This window comes from Ostrea edulis, chromosome 10, assembly GCF_947568905.1.
Source record: "Ostrea edulis chromosome 10, xbOstEdul1.1, whole genome shotgun sequence".
Lineage (NCBI taxonomy): Eukaryota > Metazoa > Mollusca > Bivalvia > Ostreida > Ostreidae > Ostrea > Ostrea edulis.
This window is the reverse complement of record NC_079173.1, coordinates 17,855,811-17,881,616: the sequence shown is the minus strand read 5'-3', so window position 1 is coordinate 17,881,616 and position 25,806 is coordinate 17,855,811. Positions and strand designations below refer to the sequence as shown.

The 25,806-nt window shown below is 36.9% G+C and overlaps 1 protein-coding gene across 1 annotated transcript; it reads left to right on the top strand.

Annotated features, from left to right (window-relative positions):
• Positions 1-241: 241 nt before the first annotated feature.
• Positions 242-18,058, top strand: LOC125665223 (BMP and activin membrane-bound inhibitor homolog). The gene is made up of 3 exons (XM_048897856.2): positions 242-668; positions 11,233-11,547; positions 16,504-18,058. The coding sequence occupies exons 1-3, from the start codon at positions 602-604 to the stop codon at positions 16,968-16,970; spliced, it is 849 nt and encodes a 282-aa protein (XP_048753813.1). The 5' UTR covers positions 242-601; the 3' UTR covers positions 16,971-18,058.
• The last annotated feature ends 7,748 nt before the right edge of the window (positions 18,059-25,806 follow it).

The following is a 25,806-nucleotide window of genomic DNA, read 5'->3' as shown; positions in this document are numbered from 1 at the left end:
TAGACACAAAATCAGTTTATCTACAGACACATTAAATCAACATTCGGCCTTGTTTTCCTGCTGTTTTACTAAAGCGGGACTCCTCGGCGCCACTTTACATGCTCGCATTAATCAGGCATGGCATAATTAGCCCCGCCCATAAACAAAACTTTGACTCCACCTACATTCAAGTTTGTTTAAATATTTGTAGAAAACAAACACTTAACTGAACCGGATGAATACCATGGCTCCGCCTCCTTGATTAGCATAGCCATTCATCATCGGTGTTTACACTCGACTGCTCGCGTAAGCAGATCGACTGACAAGCCAAATGCCTGGTAGACAGCCCAGTAAAATGGCAATGTAGGAAATTCAACGTATCTTTTTGTGTTATATACCGATAAAAATCATGTCATAATAGAATCCGTTTTTTAGTGGATGGAAAAGTAACATGGCGACAACAAGAACGAATATAGGAGTACTACACCAGGATCGCTAGCGGAGAATGAGTGGCGAGTTAGACTCCGCGTGTACGTATTAACCGTACCCCGTGTGTTGGGATATATATTTAGTGCGTTCATGTAAACATTGAATCTTATTCACGGTGTGAAGGATACAGAAGATGAGTTCAATAGAAGCGCTGCTCTTGCCCTTGCTTGTCCTGTTCTCACTGGCGATCAATATAAATGGTAGGTATCATTGGCGGATCAAAGAAAAAAGATGGTGTTGGAGTGTGGTCATTAGGTGGTCACCACTGATGACCTGACTAATTTCACGATGTACAAGGGTTATGTATAAGTTACGATGGGGGTACTATATATGTTTATTCACTATAATATCATATTGGCGAGGGAGAAAAATCAATCATATATTCACTTATGTTTTATTCATGAAAACAACGTTAAGTACATAAAAATGCGTGACATAAAATGCAGCATGCTTGGTATGTATAAGTAGTTAATGTAGGCAGTTATGAAAAATCTGACAGTCTATCGCTGGGAAAATCCACGAACTCCTGAGACGACTTTCCTCTTCAACAGTCGATTAAATTTTTTGATCTCGGCATTTTAATTCTCATTTAAAAGAGATGCACTGATATGGTCGTAATCCGCGAAACTTCATAACGAGAGCTCAGTCGTGCTTTATCTAAAGCTTTACCAAAAAAGCTATGGAGAAAGTAAAATGAAAATCTGCCCGTTTGAATCTTTCTATCAAAGGGTGAAACAGTGAATTATTAAACCTAAACAGACACTGCTCTCTCTCTCTCTCTCTCTCTCTCTCTCTCTCTCTCTCTCTCTCTCTCTCTCCAAACACAAACAACTGAAGTTTAATTAAGATCAGATGATAACGGTTATCGCATGATAACCCGATAACTTAACGTTAAATGGCAATAAAAATTTGTTACCCATTAATATGCTTAGGCCTTATATATGATTTATTTCCCCATAGATTTTACGTCATGCAAGTAAGTGTCACCTCAGATTCACAATAAAAAAAAAGCAAGCCACATTCAACGTCAAACTAACAGTGTGGTGGAGGAATTAGAATTAGACACTCAAAGCTATTAATAAACGGAGAAATAAGGCATTTTTCTCTAAACATCTAGAAGACTATGATTAAATTCGCTCGTAAACACAAGACATCAAGACACAGTAACTTGTATGACGTCCATAAATCATATCAAAAAAAGTTGTTATTTTCATAAGACATTGAATGTATCCGTTTTAATTTCTTTATTCACCAAACAAAAGGATAGAAAATATAAATCAGAGGGCTTCCTTGATGCCCAAGACACATTAGATTTTGTACTTTTGTCAATGTTGTGTAAAGCTGATCGCAGCGTCTGGTGTATCACCATTACCGCACTAGGGAGTCTTATTGTCATACAATCTAGCCAGGATAACCAAATGGCTGTTGGTCAAGCGTGCTAATAAAATTCGGTTTGATATATGGCCTCTTTGATATTATAGCTTAAATATATTCATAATATAGAAATACAAAAGGACACTTGAAGCAATTACGTGGGAAATCTAGATTTTATTTGTATAATATATGGTATAAACTACCCCGGAATGACAAGACAGGTGGTATTTCTGGTGTTCCATGTGTCTTACTACATGTATAAGTTCTCTCTGGAAAATTTAATGTAGGGTGCACATCAAGTTAGTGCAATATCGACCTTTCTAGTCACGTATCAACTCTCTCTCTCTCTCTCTCTCTCTCTCTCTCTCTCTCTCTCTCTCAATATATATATTTAACTTTCTCTGTCACAGATAACGCAGTGAAAAAACGAATTGACATCCGCTTATGACCCTAGAGGTTTTATCGTAATGATAAAAAAGCAAGAAAAAGTTAATAATTTTTAAAGCGATATGCCTGTCGTTTCGTTGTCGATCAATAAGTTTAAAATGAGTATTATAAAGCTATCAGCACTTCAGCAAAAAGAGCATCAATCATGTATATAGCGAGCCAGTGCGGTCTCTAGAATTTTTCTGACATTAAAAGAAATCTTATGATTCCAGAAAGTACAATGCTTCAAATTTCAGCCTGAGTTTTTAAAACAAACCACACTTAACATATCATTCTTATCTTCCGAACGAAAAAAAAAACAACACCATTTTTTAAATTTCAGGGTAGGATTAATGAGCCAAAACAGTCGATCATTTATATATATATATATATATATATATATATATATATATATATATATATATATATTCATGGTCATAGGAATAATAAGACAATTACAATATTATACCATTTTAAAGCTGGTGTTTGTATGTTCTTGTTTATTATAGCGAGGCGGGATAAGAGTATCAAAGTATAGACTTATGATGTTCTGAAAACCATGTCTAGTTTTCAATTGTTTTTCAACATATTGCATCCTGAACGAGTCCGTTATCTCCTTCATATTAAACGCGTTTATGATCATATGCAACACGATGCAAAGTAGAAGGCTGATCTCATATTCTCTCTCCCTCTCTCAATTAATTATCCAGTGTCCCCTATATCCCTTTATGTAGTGTGCCGCCTAATTATCGACATGTCGTTAATGTTCGGCGACATAATTATTGCAACGACTCTCCTCGGAGTCTCGCAATCATAAAAAATCCATCGTTTCTGGCTGTTGGCCGCTCTACATCTGTCACTCGGGCGTCGAGACTCCAAAGTACTGTCGCCAACAAAGAACGATAATCAATAATTACCGCATAATTATGATCAGATAATTTAATGCTACATATAATATCGACTTTCATACAAAGTCGGGACAAGATAAGGGCAAAGATAAAAGTTAGAACCAACAACAGATGTTTATGAAGGATGTTTGTCGTCTCCGGAAACCGTAGTTTGAAAATAGGAGAGGACTCGCTTTATGTGGACATCTCACCAAGGCTCCCCCAAGTCCATTATTTGTAGAAATAATCGATGGCAGTTGTTCCTCAGCTGCTGTCCCTGAATTAAGAGGATAAATCAGGCTCCTACCTGGGGTTATTTCCGGTCCTGTATTTGCATATCCGTCTTCAGGCCTTTGTCGTAGCGTGAAAACCTTCTGATGATCATGACACAATTTCCTTAAAAAAATCAATTCTAAGACCGATAAAGCAGACGGTGGTTAGAAATTCGTTTAATTAAGATAGTTGATATTTTCTTGGTTGTTTTTTTTTTCCTCTCATTTTTAGAATGAAAAGGTAAATTTTCTTTTCTTAGAAATTCATTTTCAAAGCACATAGGTCTATTTTTGAATTTCAATGCGATATGTAAGTATTAAAAAAACCAATATTAATCATCATTTAGAAAACAAACACGAAGAATATAAATCGGATGCCGAAGTTTGAACAGATGTACATAATTATAGATAATTATTCATATCCAAGCAAGTATTTGGTCTTAAAGCACTGTCTTTCAATATTTTACAAAGCAGCAACATACAAGTATTGAATTACGTAGGAACAATTCAGAGTCGCTCTATCTGATAAACGCCTCGAATGTGATGAAAAAACTAGACCTATCGGTTACTGTGTGTTATAGATTTAAAGGAGTTTTGTCAAATCGGAGATCTCTCCGACGTAGGCACTCTTGTTTACTGGGTGATGTATTTTTTCAGTTTGGAGGCTTTTTGTACAACTGTAGGCCCTGTATTCAGCGTCTGTGTTTCCGGCAGTTTTCGTGTATCTGGATCTTGAACGTCTTTTGAATCCTTGAAGTTGAAATTGAATAGTTATGTGTCAAAAATGTTTAAAATCAGAGATGTTGTAATGCTTCTGAATGTGTGTATTTTGGCCTCCACATAAAATCTGTAAAGAAATAACCCACGTAATAGGTAATTAAAAAACTCAAAAATTAGACTACGAAAACCTGATACTCTTATAATTTGTACGGACAACCCGGTAGATAGATCAATGAAATACTAAACGGAAATAATGAATTAAAAAAGCACACTAGTTTTGCATAACGTGACCCTACAGGGCCGGAGTGTCAAATCCTACACAGGCTTCACCATGGGTATACAATTTTGTCGCCAAAACGAGAGTTCTGTAAAAGTAATTCGACTCTCGACCAATTCATTGCGATAAAATCGGGTGTCAGGCGAGCCTTATTCTCGCCTTTGTTCGGGCGACCTCGGTTGACTGGTAGCGTTGTTCACACTTAGGGATACCATTGCACCGTCTGAGACGATAAAATTTCACTTATTGTTTAGGTGGGGGGTTTTTTGCTGTGAAGAGTCATTCAACAATGTGGTAAATATTAACGAGAAACTACGAAGTGAGTCATTTTCTGTCCAAAATTCCATAAATTCAGGTTTTCTTGAAATTGTTGAATTCGAAAGTTGTCAAATGTTCATGGGTAATATAAGATGATAAACAGTTCCATTCAAAGTGAGCGTTGTTGATCGACTGATTGTATGATGTTTTATGCTGCATGTAACGTTCCATGGTTTGAACGAAATAAACTGAACGCCGAATTGATTATATTTTAGCTCTGATCAACTTAGTTTTAGGGTCTTTATGGCGGCCCCCATGTAATGAACTTAGACGTTCTCGAATACCATAAAAACGTCTCGTGTTCCAAGGGATTGCGATTTTAACACAGAAGTCATATACCGCCATTAAACGTCCATCTCGGAAATGTGCATACTATTGAATATAACACTGAATATATGAAATCGAAGGTCACAGGACACGCAGAGTGCAATCATCATCTATTTTAGGGGCTGCATAGACAGAAGTTAATATTTAAATTCAACAGAATCCACGTAATCTCAGAAGTGGTTAATGGAAAGTGAAAACCGACTTTCCGCCCATTAAATGTTTATCTCTCCTTAAACAAAATTTACTTTTCTGTCGAAGAACTCCTGAAATGTATCAACAGGGCTATCAGTCGTTGGACTAGAGTTATCTCGAGTCGGAGCCATAAATCTAAGGCCTGTTTGGGTTTTTTTCCTTTAATGTATTTGCACAGGTCTCTGAAATGGGACACACGTTTGTGTAAGGTATGGGTAATAAAGAAAAATGGCTATACCCTTTACAGTTTAGCGGGCACCCGAGAAAAACTACCAAGCGAAAAGTAAAGTACACGAAACACAAACCTGTTAAATGGAAGAAGATTTTTGTATCAAGAAAAAAGATCACGTCCCTTCAAAACTCAGAATCTTATTTTATTTATGAAATCATTTTAGCTGCATGTAACTGATTAGGAATGTTTGATACAGCTCACAGACGACACACCACATACATACGACACATCACATACAGACGACACACCACATACAGACGACACACCACATACAGACGACACACATACAGCCCACAGAGGAAACACATATAGCTTTCAGACTACACACAAATCTTTAATTCTAAATATTACCAGGTCTACTTTGTAATTCCATTATCTACATTAATGTAAAAAATAAATATTAATGTATAATTTCCATGAATTATACACTCCAATCGTGAGGACGTGCATTTTCCAGTTGATACCAAAGTGTCTTTATCCTGGCGGTGGTTTATCTGTTTCATGTATTAGAGTATGATGATTGAAATAGTTTAGCACCTTCGTCATGCAAACAATTTGAAAAACAAAACAGTGTTCAACATTACACTTTATATAGGGGTATGGTCAGCTACCAATGACAAGGGTATCGTTCTTTATTCCGTTTATTGCAATGGGGGTGGATGGGGTTAAATGTTTCCTTGCTACTCGAATCCCGATTCAGAATAGAAAAATGTATGGTGCCTACTGCTGTAAAACACAACTTCCACCGTACCTTTATAACTCGCATTTATTTCTGTATTTCTTTTTCAGGTAGTAGATTTTATAGCTTATATAGAATTGAAGTAATTCTCCTGGACGTTAATTGGTCTCGTGATATATAATCCGGCTTCTTTTTGTCTGCCATCAAATTTTATCTTTTATATAATTCTAAGCTGGAGTGAGTGTGAATGACTTAAAAAAAAACAATAAAGCAAAACAATAACAAAAACCCAAGTAAAACCCAAAACACACAAAACAAATAACCAAACAAAAACTAATTTTAAGAATTATCAAAATAACCCCTATCCCGAAATACATACAAATTAGTGTAAAGATACTTCAATGGGCTGCATGGAATTTGGGGACTTTTCTGATTCAGCTAATATTAATGCGTATGTCGATACATATTTTAAAATAAGAGTACATTTCTGGGTAGATAAAAAAAGTCTCATGTCACAAAAAAGCAGTCAATTCCGGAAAGGCGGTTCTGAACTGCTGTTACAGTGCACGACAGTGCCAGATCAAAATGAGACCTGCGATGCAATCTTTTGTTTATGCGTACTTTAAGCAATTGACATTTAGTGTTGAAAACAGCTGATATGCACTGCATTGAGATTTACACGTTGGATGTCTTTGATCCTTGATTTAATTGTTTTCTAAAACTAAACGGGTTTTTCTAAAAACAAAACTCTATGGCAATGATCACGGTGTGAGATACCCGGATCAGCTTTTTGACTTTGGATCTACGTCATGCAGCGCAGCTATTAGATCTACAGTCTTTGCTCGGTGAGAAAAAATCTTCAGGTCGCTTTTTAGGACCACCCTCTGTTGTTCATTTCACGTCAACTGCTACAGGCCTCAAATTATTGGCGATTTTTTGGCAGATTTTATCAAAAAGATAGGCCGCCTGGGGTCGCACAATGTCCGCTTAGAAAACGGTCAGCTCCTTTGGTTTCTGAAGCGGTCAAAAGGCACATTCTAATTACTCATATTTGATTATAGGGAATTGAATGTCCACTTAGAAGTTGATTGAAATAACTGATATTTTTGTAATGACTAATGATAGAATGAAATGTGAATCATGCAAATGAATTTAACGTTTACCGAAAGAAATAAAATTGAATGAAAATGTGCATAATGTTCAAAATGATACCAGTCCCAGTGAAATATTCTTGTAATGCCAAGAAAACCGATTGGGTATTTTTCAAAGAGGTGAGGAAAGTATGATGGGCAAACAAAAGAAAAGCATTGAGGACGACAGATGTACACTGAACTACCGGGGAGGCAAACTTTCGGATCTTTTTTCCATTTCGCTGATGATGTTTTGGAGAGACAAACAATGTCATTCGTCTCCATTAAAAGATAATCCCACCGATAGCGTACCTCAATCTTCTTACCGAAGCAAAAAAAAAAAAAAACCAAACCCGTTTTAAGAGATCCTTACCAAAGTATTAGTCTAGACTAGATGATCAAACGCATTATATCTACATTAAATTGTATCGATATTACAGAGTGCGATCGCAAATTATGGCGTCAATTTGGCGCGGGATGAATTGCTCATAACGTTAAGCAAGTAAGGAGCTCTTCTAAATACTTATCAACATACATGTACTTAATCTGACGAAGGGAAAGTCTGCGAAAATCACGAACAATCTATGTATTGATGAAATACTGGCAAACGATTAGTATTTCTACTATTTCGAACGTTACCTGTCACTCAATGCCGTCCAGTGTCGCCATACTAGCACGTATTTATTCAGATCACCGATATCAAACTATATAGTATTGACGAAACCCAACGTTAATCTGGCAGACAGGAATTGATTTAGCAATTACGGATTATATCATCCGTTTTTGTTGGTTCTTTCATTTAGACACTATGACGGCCACTTGTCGGTAATTACAAAATCGCCCTCGGCTTTCGTGTTTTTTATTTGTCCCGTTTCAGAGATTCATTAATAGATATGTACGTTACCAAAGGCACATTCATTTCGGATTTTCATGTATAAAACTGGGGAACAATCGTCAACAAGCCTCCAAGGAATGTCCACCAGGTTTTGACAACAGAAAATTATCTTCAGACCAAAGTAAAAATCGTTTTAATCAGCCTGAATGTGAATGGGGACTATTTTGTGTGTAATCTCTAATTGCTTCGCAACAAACAATGATAAAAAGGGAGACTTCTGAATGTGTGAGCAAACAGAAGAAAAATACGCCTTTTAAAACAGCCAGGCGACTCTAATGACGAAAAATTACCGAATAAAAAGTTTTATTCCGCCTTATCATCTCGTTTTGTGTTTTATCTCTTCCCAATACAAAGGGAGAAAATAAACATACCCTGCTCGCTTCCTCTATCCACTGGTAATCGCACCAATACGAGCCATTTGTCGCTCTATTAAAAAAAATCAAACCTAAAAACGATGGTTACTAAGATGAAGCTTATTTCTAAAAAATAACCCTTATTTTCCCTCGAACTCTCGTTTTTCCTTTCTTAATCAAAATCAACCGTTTTATCTTTCAGAAAACCCGATTTTCTGTGTGAAAAATAATTGAGTAATATTCCCATATGCTGAAAGCTTGTTTTAAAAGAGTTCGTTTGTTTGGAACTCATCGAGACTTTACCTCATGTCGACGGAGAGGCTAGTCCGATCACGTCAAGGCTGAACGAGATGCAAGGCAACATGCTTTCAAATCTGCTTGTAAATATTTTGATAGTTATCGTAAAGTTGACGACAGCTAGCGAAAAAAAATCAGTTATCCTCGACGGAGATCTGGAGATATTCCCGTGTAGAGCGAAAATGAAAGCATTTAAGCGGCGCATCTGTCTGAAGGATAAAGTTTGTATCTGCTGGGGCGACAGAAATACAACCCAACGTGACAAATCATGGGGATATATTTAGAGTATCTTTACTTTCATTGAAATGATGTAAAAACACATCTAAAACCCTTGAGAGAGACATTGAACGTGGATAAATTCGCAAGTAATTTACCTTTTAGTCAAATATATAGGTGAGATAACATTTCACACGTAACAATAGCTTTATTTTTAACTGAACTAAAACAAGGGACCGTGAATACACCGATACTCAGTAGGAACCGCTCCTACTTGTAACTTTTCAGCATAATATGCCTAGCTAACAGGCTCCAGCAACAAGGCGCAGTGGAGTTAAAGTGTAATTCAATTATTGCACACTTATCGTTTAATTGCCATGTAACGAGGTTTCAATTATTCCTCTTAGTTGAAGAGCTTCTACTTGGAACTGGAGCCTTCCCTACAGTTGTAGCAATGTGAGGACTGTTATGTTTAATAATAATAATAATAGAAAAGTTAACAATTTATCACCCCAGGTCTTTATTGGTTTTCATAATTGACATTTAAAATAAAAACTTAGCCACCCTCACTATATTTACATTGTACATGTTTTAATGACCAAGAACGTCCACACTTCACGTGTTCCGAGATGTAAGAAATTACCATAACTTGAACAGACGGTCGTCTTTAATAACTTTTTGTTATTGTATTTTTCTCATCTTTCATATTCTGTATTGAAAGCATTGATCTCGATAAATGATATCATGCCGTTATGTCTGACAATATGACTTCGGGTTCGCTATACATAGTGCCTGGCGTCTGCAATGCTGGGTACCCCGCCAAAACCATCAGATCTCACCGAGCGCGAGATTAGCGTTAATCTACTTCAAGATTTCAATCAATCGAAAAAATGTTCCCGAACAGCACAGACTTCGTGTCAATCTAAAGTAGATGGAGGATGAAGCAGTGTCTGTTCTGCGTCACGACAGTTGTAATAAAATAATCTTTGTAAATGATTTCTGGAAGAATATGAATTAATATGCTTGTATTGTATATAAAATAAAGGACGAAGATGAGCTCGTGTTTGACCGAAAAATATGCAACGGTGCACGTGATCCGTTTTTTTTTAATGATTTTATATGAACTAATTATTTGTAATAGATGCAAAATTCATTATCTCTGAAAGCTTAAGTTTGAAACAAGTGCATCGTTCAGTCCAGCAGTATGATGTCTGCAGCATGTTGCTTAAATTCTAGTTATCAGGCAAAACAGGGAATGATCAAGCTCTCATAAAAATTCCGTGGCACGGAGGATGATAGCAGCACATCGGGTGCCATATCTGGTCCGCATCATGCATAACGCTCCCTGACACTATTCTCAAAACTAATAAAGTTTTCTTGAATTTCAACCTTTTTTGACCCATACGCATGTTGTCATCCAATTAGCAGATCACATTCCATTTGGCTTAACAAAGTTTTCTTAAGTATCAGAAGCGTCAGACTGTCGGAAGAACTTCTCTCCGTACAGTAAGCTAGAGAAACAGAAACGTTTATGAGACTTTTGCATAGATTCAAAGAGAAGTTAAAATAAATAGTGCAGAATATATTGTATATTTGTTTGTGCAGATTGGCGACTTCTGTATCAAGTTAAATGCAATTGTTCACAGAGAGAAAGTGGAAAGAAGACCACGTTCTGCAGACAGTATCACGTGTTTGTCTACGTAGCAGCTAGTAGCTTGTTTGGTGCATTACGTTCTGCATGTACCAAGACAGACTGTCGCGCCCCCAAGTGCTAAAAGAATCTCGATCAGCTTCAATTGTTACATCGTTCTAACAATCACCAGACGGCGCTGTTGTTACATCATTCTAACAATCACCAGACGGCGCTGGGGGGCTTAATTCCTATGTTTCCCGTTAACCCGGTTTTTTTTTTCGCTCTGCATTCCAAGAACTAATTAGATTTAGTGAAAATGATCCGTAAAATTTGCCCTTTCTTCAGAATTGTTCCACCTTCATCATGTTTTAATATTGAACACTGAAATACTCAGTTGCTGTTAATTTAGAGGGGAAAAAATTCTATTTTTAAATGGAATGAAATTTAAGGTTTCCAGTTACGAGGAAAACCTGACTAACAAAACTAGTGAAAATGTTTATTATCATATTTACATGTTCTGTATATTTTTTTTACAGGCGAGATCAGATGCAGATGTAACGAACCAGAGTGCGTCAGCTCGGGAACGCAAATATGTAAATCGTCAAATATCAAAATGTGTTACGTCATGAGGACCTTTGACGGAAACACTCCAAGATACTCACAGGGATGCATGGACGCCTTGGTCAGGCACGAGAAGTACAAAAATATCTGTGACTCTAACAGTGAAACAAAAACATACGAAAACTTGGTGAAATATCGCCATGAGCCCGTGGTGCACTGCTGTAACAAGGACCTGTGTAACTACAATATTGTGATGAGCGTTCCAGCCAACAGATCGCTAAATAAACCAGGTGAGAATTCAAAGATGTACTGCTGATCGTGTTGAATAATGACTGGAATCATGAATGAATATAAATATGATTAATGAAAAATACACCCTTCCCCTCCATTTCGAAGCAAATCTGGTACCCATTTGTATTTACTAAGGACACTAGCCACACAATTTGTCCTCCCAGCAATAATGTTACGACGAAGTTTTTGTCCTTTTCGATATTCTTTGAATGAGAATTACATTAAACATACCGAAACAGATGATTAACAAATAGAAGTAAAAATAAGAGTGGTCCAAAACCAAAAACGCGCATGCACTTCGCCGCTTTCAATTTTTATAAAAACAATATAAGTCGTCACCCTCTTTGAGACATTTGAGTTCGTGCGTTTGTAAAATTTCAAGCCATTGACGTTTTACGGCCATCATAAATGTTTTGATGGTCTCGTTTCAAAATTGTTCACAACGGAGATTACAGTGTGGTGATACATGACCCTGTAACGTTTAACAGGGCTTCTTATACCAAACGAGTTTACGTGCAATTATGAAATAGGTTGTAACTCCATAAGGAAAGGAAAGGAACTAGATTTTAACAACGATGTTGACAAGAAATGTTTTCTTGTCAACACGTTGTTAAAATCAAGTTTTTCTTCATTGATTGGAGGGACAAAAGTCCCGTTGCCCTCTTTCATACTATTATGTGTATTGCCAATGTTACTGTCGTGTTTTCTCTTTGATATAAGGGGCCTGTGGTCAAAGCAACGCAACAAATGTCATCTTTGATGAACGACCGGAATTCTCTTTAATTCTCGTTACAGCTCTCGCTATGTAAGCAAATCACGTTTAGGTAGTTCACATTTCGTTACATGTTGTTGAGAACAGTATCTCTAATACCGATTATACACAGCCAACATGTTAATGAAGTTCTAAGAGAATAGAGGCCTGCATAGTATTTAAAGAGAGAAAAAACCCCAGTAAAGTAAAACGATAATGTCCCCCTGCATTTCGGATAAATTTACTGGAAAAATTATCTTCAACCTTCAGCTAATCTGTACATGTCTACATTCCTTAGCATAACTATAGAAAAGAAATCCCAGGACATTATGAATACATATTGTTCTTAAATAGAATAAAAATATGTGTCGTGTTCGTTATCTAAGGTCTTATCAATCATCACTGTCGACGTGCGTCCATTAGGAAAGTGTTTTGTGTTTGCTCTTTTCATTCAAACGCTATCAGTCGCTAGCAGAACAAACATGTTAGTCAGAATGTCCCCGGATACTCAGCTATGCTGAGAGCTGGGGTCATACCCCGACAACATTTCTATATGTCCCCAGGTTTACAGGCACCTCTTATTGATATCGCGAGTACTGGGGTATATCGGAAGGGATCCTATATTTTTGAATTTGAAAGCAATAATTGGTCTTTAAAATATATGTTTAGCTATCATACGACTCAAGAATAAGTTGTATATACCATGAGCGCAACATACGGGCGGATCTAGAGCGGGGTGTAGGGGTTGCAACCCTTCCTTTGGTTGAACAATTTCATCAAAAATGTCTCTTTTTATGCCAATTTTTGGTCTTCAACTCCAACCTCCATTTGGGTGGAAGGGGTACAAACTTGGGTCCCCCCTCATGGAAATTTTCAGAATATGCTGCAGCATAATATTGGTGTTTGGTTCAAAGTTGCAGCCAAGAAAATTATAGATCACGAGAACGCAAGCCATATTTAAACATGGACACTAAATGTTGATAAATTCGACCGTCCCATGCAGAATACGTATAGTGAAAAGGCCGATATGGATTTATTTGAAGATAAAATTTGTTTTAAAAAGGTTATACTTATTTTCGGATCCAAGTTCACTCCAAGAGAATCTGAGAGTCCATTCATATCTACGGTATCTTATCCAGTACCCATTACGAAATATTAAAAAATTCAATGCGTGTACTTTAATCAAAGACCGTTTTGATTTTCATTTCAAAGTTCAAGCCAAGAAAACTTCAGAACCATTTAATCGCATAGTTTGTCCAAGCATAGTAACATTTCTACTACAGTACAAATCACGAAATATCGATATGAAGAAATAGTCTTCGATAATTTACTTTGAAGATGTGATGAAACAAATCACTGAACACCTTTTTAATATTACATGTATCAAGGTTGATAGAACGGATGAAATACTGATAAAAAACATTGTTGTTTTACAAAAATTCAAATAGACAGTAGGTCGGTAAGCGTTTCCGCTATAAAAGGAAAAAAGGTATAATTTCTGATATAGAAAGTGATTTATTGTGTTCGATGTCTCGCCGTGTCAATTGCTGACAAATCGGCGAATCCCTCTAAGCGCAAACAAGAACAGTATTGTCATTCGTCATTAAGCGCGTCTCATAGACTCCTTAAAACTAAAGATTTGCACTGTGACAATTTGTGTGTATACATTTTAAAACACATTCCAGTGATCGTGGACTTTATGTATTTAAATCAATTTATCGCCTCTCTATGAATAAACATCTCCGCCCCCTTTTTTAAAGATCGGGGAATTTTTGAGTGCATGGTAGAGCGGTTTTAATCCCCAATAACACCTGTCTCCAGCCGCTTTCAACACTTTTAAAAATACCACCAACTTTTCATTCAGTGGCTGTCCGGAAAACGCCAGGTCGTCGCGGATTAGGTTTTAGCTTGATCGCGTTAATTACGGTATTTTAATCATTTGAATAAATTTTCTTTCGTGCAACGACGTGTATATCAGTGTCTTTATAATGTACAAGAAGCTGACCATTTGAAATAAGCTGATCAAGACTTTCACCCTCTTCGTTTTTCAACAGTAGATTTATTATACTTAATCCGTTTCTGAATAATATTTTATATAATGTGTTATTTTTTTGTGCCTTGATCGGTTGATATAAATCCAAACACTATACACCTGTAACGACTGTATATATCTAAAAGATAAATGAAACGCATGGATAATTAAAATTCCTTTCAAAGATAAGAAAGAAAAGTATATTCCACGGTTCACGGGGAATTTTTGATGTACCAGTGCATTGTAATATAACATTCGTTAGCAGGATGTGAATGAGAAAAGCACTGATATAGTTGTAATACCCACCGAATGAGCAATTGATAATTTCCTAACTGACAGGTACTTTAAGAAGTTAATGTTTTTACCATGCTACCTTTTCCTTCCTTTTTTAAAAAAAATAAATCCACATTCAATATACATGTACTGTATATAAACATTTCCAATCGTAACTTCTCTGTTTTTTTCTGCTCATCAGAAAGGTCCGAGATGATGTCATTGATTTTTCCATTTCAACATCGAAAATGAAAAACAACAATTTCAAAAAATCTTTAAAACCAAACCGAAACACTTTATTTATTTAAAGAGTACACGAAACTATACATAATGTTATACAAAATCTCACATGCATTAGTCGGATTAGATGCAAATAAATTTAATTGGACTAAATTTCACCTCTATATGCCTGACGACACATAAATTGCGTTGAGCACATAATTCCTTCTTTTTTATCGAATAAATCACATAAAAATCCCAAGAAAGTGTGACGAATTGTCAGATTTTACCGGTTGCTGGAGACGGCAATTCTTCAGATTGAGAGATTAGTACAAAAATATTATTTAATGTTACTTAAAAATGATTCTAATGCAAATTACTCTCCCGGGGGTATGTATTACGCGCGACATTTTATTTTTTATGCATACTTTTAATGGCAGAAGAGACAAGATTGGCAGAACTCGGGATGGAATGTCACAGAAACGTACAAAACTATAAATTTTACGCCATTACAGATGAAGATAAGGAAGTAAAATATGGATAGAAGTCATCAAGTCATGTTTTATTGAATTTATTGTGATACAGCGATCTCGAAGCAAACTCGGTACAATAATTATTTTTGGATCCTCGTGTGTATGATAAAAGTAATTTCGTAACAAAATTTATATGTTGGAAATCGCTAGAGTATAAATTCCCCCTTTCTCCTCTGCATTTTTGTCTGACATGGGAGTTGATATAGAAGCGACCAGGCTATGAATTCTCGCCAAAATCTCGCCGATTATCGCTGCATGCTCGCAGCAGTATATTGCAAATAGTTGGAGTTGGAGTATCTTTGTCTCCGGAGAAATTCATAGCATTATACACAATTATTCAGACTGATAACTGTTGTATAATTTTATGTCAGACTATCTCTATTAAAGATCCGAACACCCACACCAAAAGCAACGATCAGGTTGCAGGAGCAAGAAAACCATAAGATGAATATGGTAGAATGATAAATGCAAAGAACAATGTTCTCAAGGGAAATCTAAGCACTATATACTCTTTAGGTAATAGCTTTGTATCTGTGGAAGCATCTGCTATGTAAGGACTGACCGACGTTAATAATTGATCCCATTCACGATGACTACAGAAAAATCTGTACCCAGATACTTTCGTCGGAAGACCTTTGTCTCGCGAGAGGTGATGTGTTGCCGGTACTGGCGAGACAAAATGGCGACCCGATATCCCAATGGACATTATAAACCTAGAAATGGACGCAGTGTTCATTATAGGACGGGAATATTAAAGATTTTTAGCGCTTGTACGATAATGTCATTAAACGCTGGAATGAATTGAAAGGGTCGCTTAATCAATATAGAGAAAATTGACTGTAAATTTGAAATTCTTAAATATCGATTGTTATTTATCTTGATTATCTAAAATATAAATAGATAATAATATAACTAATGTAATTTAAAAAAATTAATCTCCAAGTAAGAAGTAAATGCATATTAATATTCTAACGTGCTGTCGTAAAAACAGGGAATTTCAGTAAACATATACATGTATGTAATAATAACTTTTCAGTGCTGGTCATCTAGTTTTCATAACTGATAAATTGCTGACTGTTTTCATCACAGCACATATACGCATCAATGATACATTTGCTTGGTTTTAATTTGCACCTTTTTTTTCTAGGCTCCATAAGCCCAGGGCCACCAGAATACATATTCCCACATTCCATTCCTGAAGACACGAAGTCCGTCAGTCATGATAAGGACTTGTGGTTCAAAGCTGCAGTAATAGCTGTACCCATAGCGGGCGGATTCATCTTAGTGCTACTAGTGCTATTAGCAGTGCGTATGTTGAGAGCAGACACGCGACGTCATAGACAATTTATAGAATTTCGAAGGGAGAGAACCAGTTTAACTAAAGCACATCTTTACGTCACAGACCATTTCAGTGATAAAGTGGGGCGGACTTCGCCATTTTTTGGCGGTATGCATAATCCACTATGCAAAGACCCTTTAATTAATAATGCTCGAATGAAAAAAGACGGCAAACTCTACGAGAAAGTCAACACCAAACCGGAAGTTCATCGTGCGCAGACGCCGATAATCATATGGGGTAAACCATCTCACAGGGATTTAGCGACAGTGGTATAACAGTATCTAACTGTCTCCTCTTTTTTTGTCTTTCGTTACAAGGTGTCACGAACAAAACAAAACTGTTGTGCCTTCTGTTTCCGTGACGCCATGACTAATGGCGACTACAAAGATAGTCTTTAAGACAGCAATTTGAAATACACGTTGTGTTTTTCGATGATGTGAGTGCCGTCATTTTTTTGGTCCATAATTAAGCCATGAAATGGCATGTTATCAAAGTCCATCCGCATTTCAAATGTATGATAAGACAAATTTGTACATTGTATCATTCATCCGCGAATACATCTATGTAGTTTTTAACTACTCAAATATCATCATAAAGCATAAAATATTCTTTTATGCTATTAAAATTGAGTTATTTGAATGCCGTAATATGATTTTATGACAAGAAACATTTTTAATCTTGCTTATGCACTTTGTGAGTATTTATTTATTTGTGATTTTATTTCTGGTATGAAATTCGGATGGACTCTAAATTCAGTCATGCTTGAAAAAGAATGTGTGTCGGGGCGAGACAGATGGAGCACCTCGTGTCATCTTTATTCATTTTTGACAAATGTGTCTTTCACATGTATTTTCCCACATCTATCATTGAGTAAAAATGTCTGAATGATATAAATTGCAAATGGATATGACGAATACGTGAGATTGTGTGACTGTTGTTATAAAGATTTGCTAGTGAAACGTGTAAATGTAGGGCTTGCTGAAATAATTCTTCGTGTAGAAAATCAAATTTACTGAATATTCACCTCCTACCGATACTTCTATTCGTGATAACTTCTTTTCGATGTTCTATTGAAAAAAGAAATAAACGCTCGCAGTTTAAAGCTAAATTACATGTATTTATTATATCATCATTTAAAACTATTGTACATGTATTTTGGATTTATTTCAATATTTACCTTACCTTCTGATGCAGACAGTAAATGAAGTGTGTAAATGTGAAATGTAAATATGTGCTTGCGTGATTATTCATCTCTAATTGTTGACTATATCTTATTTTTTTGTTGTTGACTACAAAATTGTATATTTAAAACAAATGTTTATTTATTTCAGTTCAGAAAATTAAAATTGTTGTTTTAAATAAAGTGTCAGGTTGTTTTTTTTTTGTATACGAATACATACATGTGTGTTTTGGGAAAAACCTGAGAGTTTTGCTGAAGTAATACACCCCCTTCTACGTTTTACAAAGGGTTATAAATGCAGTAAAGCCGTTCAAATTTGCGTAGCCATTTTAATCTATGCTTCATCCACAATATTGATCACAATCGGGAAATATCACAGTGGCGGATCACAATTGGGACACATCACAGTGGCGGATCACAATCGGGAAACATCACAAACCTTTGAGTTGGAAAGATGATTTGAATGAAATCAATGTAAATTTAACATTATGGAAAAGAGTGAGGAAATCCAAAGGAGAGGAACAGTTAGAAGCCCAGGCGGAGAGGAAATCTGATTTCGCTGCTAAGGGATTAAAAATGGATCAAGAATTCAAAGTGGCGGCGGAATACGAGTTCAGTTTCCATTTCAGCTGGATTAGTCCGTCAGTTTTCCGGACATTTCTTGAGGGAAAACTTCTTTTAGAAGGGGTAGAAGTAGCTCAAATAGTTCTCCAGATTTTTATGTTACCGATACAGGTATTGCCCTGAAAATTTGTCACAACTTCCCTCTCAAAATATAACCAGTTCACAATTTTAACTTAATTGGTGCACCATGACCTACTTTATGGCTAAAAGTTGATCAAATAATTTCCTGAACTTTTTCTCATCATATACAGTATATATATATATATATATATATATATATATATATATATATATATATTGCACTGACATTTTGTCACAACCTCCCTCTCAGAGAAATACATCATCAGTTCTCGTGTCAGATGGATTGTTCCCCCTGACCTACTTTAAGGTTTTTCTATTCAGAATGTGTGTGGTATCAATTCAGAGTGCATTATACGCTTACAGATTGAAGTTCACTGTCCGACGGGTGTATGTTGTAATTGAAAATAATAGAAACAAACGTGGTCCCCACAACTCTTTTTACAATAATTGTTTTGAAAAATGGTTGTTGGTGTCCTGTAAATGTGTAATAAGTTCTCGGAATTTTCTTTTTCATCATGGAGGCCAAATGAGGGTTAAAAAAAACCCCAACCTTTTTGAAACACCCCTTGTTCCCAGAACTCGTCTTTCATTTCACGCAGTGACCAAATCATCGCTTGGAGGGTAATTAATGGGTGTCCTATAGATGTGCAATAAGGGTTCAAAATTTTCATCTTCACACCGGGAGCCAATTGGTGGTCCCAGAACTCCTCTCACGTTTTATGCAGTAGCCAAATAATCTTTTGGGAGATGGTTGGTGGTGTCTTTTTAAAAGTTTTCGGAATTTTAGTTTTCACCTTGATGGGCAAATGGGGTGGAAAAACGAAGAACAAAACCCTGGTGCTCAGTGCATTGTGTCATTTTTATTGATAGTGGGGAGATTTTAAAACACAAAAATCTTTCTTCCACAACTCCTTCACAAAAAATTATCATTCATGAGATGCTAATATAAGAGGCCAGGTTGCTTTAAAATACGACTATATTTTTAAAGTTACCGCCACATTCTCATTACCATGTCTAAATAGTATACATTATTGCTACCGCCAGCCAGCGCCTTATGCATGTACATGATCTGAAATCGAGATGAAAAATGTAATTTCTGGCAATGTACCGGTAATGTATTCCTCCCAGAGGTCATATTCTCACCTTAGCATTCTAAGCTAAAGATCATGTATACTCAAGTAAATTATGAAATTCAATCAGCTATAGAATACTCAAGTACCGGGGATAGACATACTTGATTATGACAATTTATGATGGGGTGGGTTTTGCTGGACAGCGGATAGACAGACTTGATTGTAGTAGTTTATGATGGGGTGGGTTTTACTGGACGGCGGATAGACAGAGTTGATTATGGCAATTTATGATGGGGTGGCTTTTATTGGACGGCAGATAGACAGACTTGATTATGACAGTTTATGATGCGGTGGGTTTTATTGGACGGCGGAGAGACAGACTTGATTGTGGCAGTTTATGATGGGGTGGGTTTTGCTGGACATCGGATAGACAGACTTGATGATGGCAATTTATGATGGGGTGGGTTTTATTGGACGGCAGATAGACAGACTTGATTATGACAGTTTATGATGCGGTGGGTTTTATTGGACGGCGGAGAGACAGACTTGATTGTGGCAGTTTATGATGGGGTGGGTTTTGCTGGACAGCGGATAGACAGACTTGATGATGGCAATTTATGATGGGGTGGGTTTTATTGGACGGCGGATAGACAGACCTGATTGTAGCAGTTTATGGTGGGGTGGGTTTTACTGGACGGCGGATAGACAGAGTTGATTATGGCAATTTATGATGGAGTGGCTTTTATTGGACGGCAGATAGACAGACTTGATTATGACAGTTTATGATGGGGTGGGTTTTATTGGACGGCGGAGAGACAGACTTGATTGTGGCAGTTTATGATGGGGTGGGTTTTGCTGGACAGCGGATAGACAGACTTGATGATGGCAATTTATGATGGGGTGGGTTTTATTGGACGGCGGATAGACAGACCTGATTGTAGCAGTTTATGATGGGGTGGGTTTTATTGGACGGCAGATAGACAGACTTGATTATGACAATTTATGATGGGGTGGGTTTTATTGGACGGCGGATAGACAGACTTGATTATGACAATTTATGATGGGGTGGGTTTTATTGGACGTCGGACAGACAGACCTTATTGTGACAGTTTATGGTGGGGTGGGTTTTAATGGACGGCTGATCGACAGACTTGATTATGACAGTTTATGATGGAGTGGGTTTCATTGGAGTTCGGGACTATTCTTGTATACGATGTGTTGTTACCAGAGGATGTGCTGTATATCTCATGATCAATCGTCCAGATATACTGAGTCATTATGCTGTTTTGACCTCGACTATACACGACTCTGGGAAACAATATGTTGTATTTGGCAGCGGCGGATCCAAGAGTTTATTTTAAAAGGGGGATAGGTTTGGTGTCTTGGGGTCGCCTTAAGGACCCCCAGCTGGACCAGAGCCAGGAAGCAAAGCCCAGGATTTTGATGCGTTTAAAGTTAATTTTGTGGGCTATTCTTGTTGAATAATAAAAATCAATAAATAACAAATAATAGATTTGGTCACAGAAATGGGAAGGGCCCCGAGGCCCTCTAAATCCGCCACTGGCTGGAACGTACTATTGTCTTGTTGCAGACTTACGGCATCCAATCATAGAGGGACTGTCGCGTGAGGAAAAGCGGAGTGGTTAAAAAGATATTATACAATTACTTGCAAAAGTTATATTCACAGATAGCATATCATGTATTTTGCTTCTTTGACGTCACGTTGAGAATTTTTCACTCATGTTGAGAAGTCACCAGCTGTAAGTGAAGTCCCACAAATTTAGACCTCTGCTTAGCAGTTATGGTCGTTGCAGTGAGGATTATTTAACGTGCTAATGCCTTCCGCGACACGGGACCTCCGTTTTTAATGTCACGTCCGAAAGACTCACTTCTAAATACCGAACGTTTGGCGAAGGAGCATTAACTACCTATATGTATGTGTACGTCTTAGGTTTGACGCGGCCATGGCAAGAGGGGGGATCGAACTCACGACCTCCCGGTTACGAAGCGAAAGCTCTATCATTGAGATACTGTAGAAAATTGACAAAAAATATTTGTAAAATTCTCCCAAATCACAGTATACACCGGTCTGGTAATAACCCTGACCATACTGATCTATCGAGCAGTAAGAAGTAGATACATGAAATATTTATTACTCACTATTCAACAGTTATGAGCAAGGTTAGTTTTGGTTAAAGTTTTAAGATTGGGGTCAAATGCCATGGTTAAGGTCACAAGGTCAAATATCTTGGTACCAAATGATATTTATTGTCATAAGTAATCAATATACAAAATATGAAAGCCCTATCTTAAATTGTTTAGGAGATATTTTTTTTAAAAGTAGGCCAAACCCCAAAGTCAAGGTCACAAGGTTAAACATGTTGGTACCAAATGATATTTATTGTCATAAGTAATCAATATACAAAATATGAAAGCCCTATCTTAAATAGTTTAGGAGATATATTTTTTTTTAAAGTAGGCCAAACCCCAAAGTCAAGGTCACAAGGTCAAACATGTTGATACCAAAAGAAAGATATCATCACAAGGAATGCACACATGAAATATGAGAGCCCTATCATCATACAAAAATTATGAGCAATGTTAAAATAGGACGAAAACAATACCCCCTCCACATGTGTATTTTAATGATTTAGTGTGGCCCTGCTACTCTTGAAAACAATTTCTTTTAAGTAAATTTCCTGTATATTCCTATATGAAACTTTGATCTCCTATTGTGGTCTTACCCTATCCCCGGGCTCCTGAATTGACGAAATTTTAATTTACGCTACCTGAAGATGATTGCATATTAAAATGACTAATTAAAGACTTGCTGTTCTTTACAAATGTTTCTCTATACATTCCTATATATAAAATTTGATCCCTTTTTATGACCCCACCCTACCCCTATGACTTGTAAAAATTGAATCTGCATTACCTGTGGACGTTTGTGTATCTAATTATAGTTCAGCTGATGTTGAGAGGTAGATTTTAAAAGTTGTTTACCTATATTCTCAGAAGTAAAACTTTGATCCCTATTGTGGCTCTAGCCTACCCCTAGGGATCATGATTTGAAAAAACTTGAATCTGCACTGGTAATTGCTTGCATATTAAAAATGATTCATCAAGAACCTCGTGTTCTTGAGAATCTTTCCTATATATCCTTATGTAAAACTTTGATCTCCTATTGTGGTTCCACCCACCTCTGTGGGTCACATAAAACTGAATCTACTTTTTGTCATGAAATTTCAACTTTTCTGGCCTGAAGGTTATATAATGTTTTGAGTACGTACTCAGAACATTTTATAACCTTCAGGCCTGGTCTAGTGATTCTTGAGAAGAGTTTTAAATGACACCGACCTTTTTTGCCTTTTATTGATTATCTCCCCTCATGGCTTTTCATTTGAACAAGCTTCATTCCCTTTCACCCAAGGAAGATTGACCCCCGTGGGGATCCTGGTAAGAATAGGTTTTTAGTACCCTCATGTTGTGTAAGAGGCAACTAAATAGGGCGGTCCTTCGGATGAGACCGCAAAACCCGAGGCCCCGTATCACAGCAGATGTGGCACGAAAGGCTGTAAGCGACGAACATAGGCCTAAAAGTTGCAGCCCTTCACCAGCATGGTGACGTCTCTATATGAGTGAAACCTTCTCGAGAGGGACGTTAAGCAATATGCAATCAATCATTGATTGAAATTGGTCCAGTGGTTCTAGAGAGCATGAAAATGAGAAAGAATACGACAACGAGAACATTCGTCGGACAAATTTTGATCAGAAAAGCTCAGTTGAACCTTTGTCTCAGGTATGTTAAAAACTACTCGAGTTCCAATAGAGGATACTCACATTTTACATTATTTGGTAGGTTCCCAGTAACAGCCCTGACTATTTTTATCTAGTGGTCTCACGGCTACCTTTCATATACATTGGAATTCTAAGATTGATTGATATTGCATATTATTTAACGCAGTGGCGGATTTAGAGGGGGCGCAGCCGGCGCCCCCCCCCCTTAAAATTTTCAAATTTAAGGTAAATCGCGGTATCTTCTTTCGGAAAATGTATTAACGATAGAAGAAGCAACAATTTTTTCCACTCCCAGAGAAATAAATGACAAAATCTTTTGATTTTTTGAATTACTTTATTGGGAGAACTTTTTTTTTTCCAAAAAACCCCTTAAACTTTGGGTCATTTTATTAATTTCACCTTATTAAAATGATAGAAAATAGTACGAATGACTAAATAGGAGAAATATTTCAAGCCCCATAAAATCTGTAAAACCCAGGAGCTTCCGGGGCCTTCACCCCCTGGACCCACTGCCTCATAAAGAGGCGCCCCCCGTAACCACAATTCCTGGATCCGCCCCTGATTTAACGTCCCTCTCGAGAATCTTTCACTCATATGGAAACGTCCCCATTGCCGGTGAAGGACTGGAAAATTTAGGTCTATGCTCGGCGCTTACGGCCTTTGAGCAGGGAGGGATCTTTATCGTTTCACACCTGCTGACACGGGACCTCGGTTTTTGCGGTCTCATCCGAAGGACCGCCCAATTTAGTCGCCTCTTACGACAAGCAAGGGATACTGAGGACCTATTCTAATCCGGATCCCCGCTGGACTAGATAGCAATATGATTGGCTGTGATTGAGACGTTGGGACTAATTTTGCCTTTCTCGTACTACATTGCAATCCGTGGACACTACAGCACACGATCTCGTGCCACAGCAAGCGTGACCCGTAAAAAGGTCACGTGTTAGTCTATGTCACGAGTTGCAAATGTAGTCCATAGCTGGTGCACTGCGCCTGATTGATGTATGAATTTCACCGATCGTAACCAAAACTTTGTAAACAATAACATACACCAATCTTTGCGAACACAGCAAATAATAAACTCTCTATAATAAGCTTTGGTCATAATGTACATGTATAACCTTAATTTCTTGTAAAATCATTTAACCATACTAGACAGTATACACCATGTATTTTGATCATTAATAGTGAAAAACAGTATTTTGGGGGGAAATCATTAATTAGCCCCTTTAACATAGGATGAAAATGGAATTTCTCTAGGACTTAGAAAATTTATTTATTTATGAGTTTAGTCTTGCACTTTAAAATGCAGAAGAAATCTACTTTCTGCATATATAGGGTAATAAAACATCTAGATACTGCAAATTGAATTATCGGACGATATTCCATAGAATACTTATTCCATTGAATACTACATGTATATTGCACTATTAAAAATTTGCATAACTCCACTGAGATTTCATGTTTCTCAGCTCGGGTGTGAAATTCTAAATCTACCAACACGTAACTGCATCATAAAACAACAGAGAATTGGTAACATTTCAGAAACTTAATATGGGATTAAAGAATAAACTTCAATGCATCAAAACGCTTGTATCACGGAATTCGGAAACACTGCGTTGTTTATAAATGCATTCAAATGAAAGTTTGAATACAAATGCGTACAAGTTACTTGAATGTTTTGAAGATGATCGCGAGCTCTTCCGGTATGCTCTAGCTTTGAAATAGGTTCTTCTGTCATCATTGTGACAGTATTATGCAATTTCACACAATAACCTGTCACTACAGAGAACGGCTACCCCCTCCCCCTCTCTCATCCTTACTTCAAAAAATTAATGATTTCAACTGCATCAAGTTTAAAATCATATGCTGCTCTGTAGGAATATTTTTAACTGCAGTAACAATTCTAATTTCATCCAACAATGACATCACATATTGAATTTTCAGGAACTATTTCTTATTAGTTTTGCACAGTAAAACACATAAACATGAAAGGACGGATCAAAGAGTGTGTAGGTCTAAACACCAGGTGTCTGTGATTGATACAGAATCTGGCTTGGATTTCGCGAAATAAACTGAGATTCGACTTAAATTTTCACTGCTCAAATGCAAGAAAACTCAAACTTAGGTTTGAGATTTTTTCGAGAACTCCAAGCCAGATATACGTGAATTAAACCGTTATTTAGGATGCAGAATAATACGTGTATTTGCTATTTCCATATTGAAAGACATCATTACATGGCAAAAGTCCAAAAAACGGCTCCCTTGATCTCCTCCCTGCTGGATCCGCCCATACCTTTTGTGATGTTTCCGTAAAATTGGCCTTTGACAACGACAAACAAAAACACTGTAGTT